Here is a 5353-nt window from a genome sequence, read left to right as displayed (position 1 = left end):
CATCTTCTTTCTGCACACGCATTGCCTAATCAATGGCATGAGTATAAAGTCACCGCTCGACTCAATTCAAGTACACACGTAATGACTTTTGTCTGGACAATCAAAAGAGGCAACTGTCGACTCATGATGAACATGTAATAGTGAGTATTAAATCCATGGAGACCGCATTATTCATGGTTTTGGACTTGGTTACTGATGTGTCCCGTCTATGCTTTCATACCCTAGAAGATGCGAGAGATAACATGTCCTGCATGGATCCAAGGGTGGGGTTTCTTGGTTGTCGAAATGAAGAACAAGCATTTGCTTGCCAGAGAAAATTGCAGCCAATAGTTGTCTCTCTCCTTCTCCTTTCACGAGTTGAACTTCCCCACATTGCAAGTTGACAAGATCTTTTGAAGAGAGGATGAAACATGTCCAAGAAGAAGATGAAAATGGTTGTCTGTGGATACAATAGCCATCATGCATCAGCATTGAACCCTACCATCCATACCAAACACCAAACACCAAACAGTTCACCCATCAAATCGGTTCGATCCACTCTCACCTTCACTGATCACTTGGATTTCTCCTTTCATTTAACCCAACTTCATGCTCTTCTATTTTTGGGTCTAGAGTGGAAGGACTAGACACCCTTACGAGAGATCGTCGAAAGTTGAATTTTTTTATTATTATTTTGCTCGAAAGGACAAAGTGAATTATTGTTGATCACCAAAATCTTGTGCAAGGTCGCCAAAAGAGGGTAGACATGCATTTCTCTTTATCTTGAATTGCTTACAGCAATGCTGGCAAGATGCAATTCAAGTATGAAATATAACGTGGGAAGAAAGATCTTTGATGGGAAGAAAGGACAAACGACATCATAATGCCAACAGCCAAGGATTGCACTTGGAAGTATCCTGAGGAATAACCCATTCCTCCAAGGCAAAGCCGTCGATTTCATCACATATATTAGATCATGTGAGCCCCATTTGTGGCTCACATGATCTGGTGGTTAAAATTACAAGTAGATGTGTGCCAATTTTATCGACATTCAACAATGGTAGAAGTAGGGGGCAACTTCTATTAGGATTCAAACAAATTCCACGAACTGCTCTCAAAATCTTGCAAAAAGAAACAAGATATATAATCTTTCTTAAGATCAAGCATATCTCTAAGTATACCATGAGGATTATGGACAGAAATGCTTCAAGAACATAAATGATTTCACTAGCTGAGTATGACGTTTTAGTAGAGCTTCAAAAGGTAGTGGAGTGCACTTCTTTTCCGGCGGTCCGCCACAAACAGGCCAAAAGAATGGCTTGCAACCAAAGAAACGAAGACCAATTGAGATCATAATCACTCAGTGTTTCACCTTAAGGGGAAAACCAAAATGATAACTCAAGTATCTTAGCCCAAGTTCATTAATAATTATGCTGTGTACTGAGAACTCATTGGAATAATTCAGAAGGAAAGAAATTATTTGTTGTGAGTCTCAAAATATTTAAAATAATATCCATCAGGCGTCCATGATGAAGGACATGGGCCCTCCCTCCACAGATACTTACAAATCTCCACGTATAGTAATCCAACCAAAGGCTTGCTTATCATATTCATGTCAACAATGAGGCTGTTTCATTCCAGTAGCATACCAGAAAAAAATAGTTTGGAAAAAGTCATAGATCGATTATATATATAAGTATGTATATGCCGGCACGAATTGAATCATGATGTGGTACAATTTGAAGTTTATATTATGTTTGTGAATTGACCAAGTCAGTCCAAAAAAATAAAGAAAAAAGAAAAATAGTTGTGGTTTAGATAATTCGGTAGCTGGTAATGGTTGGTGTGTCTTGTACAATTATTTTAGACCATGACGTTGATATTACGTAATGTGGAGGTTTATCTGAAAACCTATGACACGTCTAGAGTGCACGCCTCCAATTGATTTTGATCTTCAAACAGTATTTATTTTGCTTCACCGAGATGCTCTCATGTTCTTTTGAATGTGCTCGACAACAACTTTGTAGTTTATTATTTCATGAAACAGAGTCAAGATAAAATGTTCTTAAGGGGGAAAAGATCCCTTTTATCCACAGATGCTCCTTTATTGAAAAAAAGAACAAAGTGAAAAACTTGTCAGTGAAGCAAAGATCTATTGTCAAGCCTCTGGAATCTTGGGTCTGTTGGTCTGGTAAGACATATGCTTCATCAAAAAGTCGAATAGAATAAGAAAACCTTGGAAAATCTTTCGAGTTTGAACCTGAAATACAGATATCATAGAAAGAACCATGTAATTGAATGTAGCTGCTAGTGAGTAAGATGAATGAATTTGTGTTAGGTTTGATACATCAAACTATGAATGAAATTATCATCGTTGGAGATGGTGCGAACTCTGAATCACTTGACATTGCGATGTATACAAACTGGAAGATTTATTATCAATAGTTACTCACCTCATACTATCTGTCCTTTCTCCCAGTAGAAAGAAGAGAAAGGACATGCAAAATTTGTGCATCAATCGTGCAAATCAACTACGATGAATAAAAACACTAGGTCAGGATTCTCTGAACAGCACCAGCCACACTTACTCTCGGTCTCATTTGCATGACAACATCTAGGCATACACAAGAATACCAAATAATACAGATATGTTTCACTGTATTGAGGCTTGAGAGGGACAAATATTGAACATCATCGGCATATTTTAGCCAGTTTCCTCTATTGATTAGCAGAAAGAAGAAGACGAAGTGTGGTTTTGAGTCATATCAGGGCGAGAAGTTTGATGCGAACCACCGTTTCAACCTGAAAAGTAGGAAAATTGAGAGGCAAACAAACATGGTATTGCTATCCTAAATAAACATCAGAAAGACCAGAGGATGTAATCAATGAAAAGATCGGTCCAACTAAAAGGCATAGCGGTGAACGAATGACAGGGCTATTTAGTTCGAGAATCTAGAAAACAGACACATTGGAAGAATCGATGTCTCATCTCATTAAATTCATTGAAAGCTAAAACACAGAAGCTATCGGCAAAAGAACAAAAGACAGGTCGGTTGTTGAAATGAGAAGCCCCACTAGTCAATTTACATGATGAGGAGTAATCTCATGCCTGCTGAGTCTTTTCATCTTTTTCTAAAACAAAAAAGAAAAACGAAAAAGTGCGAATGAAGGTCGACGTGACACTTGACTTTTTTGTTTTCTTTTTGCCTTTGATTTTGGGTTTCTTTATTTTTCGACAGTTGCTTCTAGGGCCAACCAAAATGGTCGCCATGAATTTCGCCCATGATTTTCCTAAACATTGTGACCTGTTGATTACGTGCCGGTCATATTAAGCGCGTCTTAGGGTTTCGTACTTCAGGGGGTAGCAAATTAGCCATAGTCATCTGTTGTTAGAGTTCTAATAAACTTCATCCACAAAGAACTTCAGGTTTAGTACCCTCCCTCCCTCCTTCTCTCTCTCTCTCTCTCTCTGCATAAAAATAATTTCCTTGCCCATAAGTTTATACTTGCATCGTTTGTACCAGCAGAGGCCTAATAACAATTCAAAGTCTCTCTCTCCATCGTTCAGAAAGCATTGTATATATGGTGCCTCAAACTTAGAGCAAATGTGTACATGTAGGCCTCTTGCTCAGACCACTTGCTTCTTCTTCTTCTTCTCCTCCTCCTCTGACAGGAAAGAGACAACTCCCATCTCCTCCATTCAGAGAATTAAGAAACCTGAGACTCTGGTCTGGTTTAAGAATGTCATAGATCCCGTGACATCTTCAAGCTTCTGAGAAGTTTCTCCTCTGCCAATTCCTGTTTGCTCCAAACTTCCTCTTATACTGAACATCCTTGATAAATTTCAAATTTTCCTGAACCGACACCTTCTGTTTCTTCCAGCTTACTACGGTCAAGGGATGTGCTCAGAAATAAGTAGTCCTCCTCGTATGTCATTTTCATATGAGCCGGGATCAAGAGATATGGCAACTGCGGAATCCATCAAGGCTGAATTAGGTCCCTTCTGCCTTTCGGACAGGAACTCTGATTTTGAGTTCAGCATCTGTCATAGCTTTGACTATGAATCTTCCTCAGCTGACGAGCTTTTCGCGAATGGCATGATTCTTCCTGTCCAGATTCAACAGAGAAACAACACTGCTGCTCCAAATGGGACTTCGAAACATGAAGGCGAAGCACTTCCTTCTTCTTTACCACCTCCAATCCCTTGTCCTCCAAGTGACGAGAGCAAAAAGAAAGCAAGCATAAAGGAGATCGTAGTGCCAAGGTTGGACTCAGAGGAAAAGCCCGTCCCTAAGTCTTTTTGGGGATTCAGGAGGAGTTCAAGTCTCAACTCAGAAGGTGTCCAAAAGAAGAGCTTGATTTGCTCATTCCCACTTTTGTCAAGAAGCAATTCGACCGGTTCAGCTCCGAATCCCAAAAAAGCGACACAGAAGCAACCATCTATTACATGGCCAAAATCGTTGTCGTCATCGTCTTCTTCATCATCAACATCATCCTCTTCTTCAAATAATGTGAATTCAAGGCCTCAAAAGCCTCCATTGAAGAAGAACAGCCACGGAACTTACGCGCACAGGGTTAGAGTTAGTCCAGTATTGAACGTGCCAACTCCTTCCATTTCGAAAGGGACCGCTAGTTTCCTAGGTTTGGGTTCGTTTCTGGGGAATGGAAAGGACAAGAAGATTAGGAGATGATTTCGGTAACTGCTTCTTACAACTCTTCCTCATCTAACATTACCAATATCGTACGTGTTTATGTGTACTCATGTTTGGCTTATATAGTCCCCAGTTGAATTGTGATCTGAACAAAATCAGAGACCAGAAACAAGAAAGAACAGGAATAACAAGAAGGATCATAGATGAGCTAATGAAGAGAGAGAGAGAGAGAGAGAGATGAAAAGAGAGACAACATAGAATCTCGGAATGTTGATTTCTAAGAAATTGTCAATCCCTTGTTTCAGGGCTGTCTGCTGTCCTTTTAGCTCTCTGATATCTCTTCCTTCCATGGCTCTTTCAATTTTTTTCCCTTTCTTTTTGGGGGTGTTTGTGTTTATTTTAAAAGGTGCTTCTGGACTTTGGTTTGTGATTGAAGATACTTTGTTTATTTATTCGCTATCGATCTTTCTTGGTGAGAATGCCTATTGGTTTAGGTCACCCTCTCCCTCTGTCATAGTTGGTTGGACAATAGAACAGATCCAGAAGAAAGGTTTGCTTTTTGTAATTTCTTGTCTGCATTAGCTTTAGCTGATAGATGTGGAGAGCTAATCATGGAAATTGGTCTGATCACTTTTTGGACTAACTCGCCGCTCTTGAAAAATATCAGCATGTTATGAGGAAAAAACTTCGCTTATGAATTTCTATAATTGAGAGTTCACGCT

At 39.5% G+C, this 5353-nt stretch overlaps 1 protein-coding gene across 3 annotated transcripts; it reads left to right on the top strand.

The window, feature by feature from the left end:
- The first annotated feature begins 3300 nt into the window (after positions 1-3300).
- LOC104425795 (vitellogenin-2) lies at positions 3301-5124 on the top strand. Of its 3 annotated transcripts, none has more exons than XM_010038599.3 (2): positions 3301-3406; positions 3862-5124. In XM_010038599.3, the coding sequence occupies exon 2, from the start codon at positions 3879-3881 to the stop codon at positions 4668-4670; it is 792 nt and encodes a 263-aa protein (XP_010036901.1). In that variant the 5' UTR covers positions 3301-3406; positions 3862-3878; the 3' UTR covers positions 4671-5124. The 3 variants fall into 3 exon arrangements, with proteins under 3 accessions (XP_010036901.1, XP_039160004.1, XP_039160005.1); XM_039304070.1 differs by lacking the exon at positions 3301-3406 and adding an exon at positions 3417-3594; XM_039304071.1 differs by lacking the exon at positions 3301-3406 and adding an exon at positions 3419-3779.
- The last annotated feature ends 229 nt before the right edge of the window (positions 5125-5353 follow it).

This window comes from Eucalyptus grandis, chromosome 11, assembly GCF_016545825.1.
Source record: "Eucalyptus grandis isolate ANBG69807.140 chromosome 11, ASM1654582v1, whole genome shotgun sequence".
Lineage (NCBI taxonomy): Eukaryota > Viridiplantae > Streptophyta > Magnoliopsida > Myrtales > Myrtaceae > Eucalyptus > Eucalyptus grandis.
Note: the sequence above shows the minus strand (reverse complement) of the source record. Positions and strands in the feature narration are given on the sequence as shown.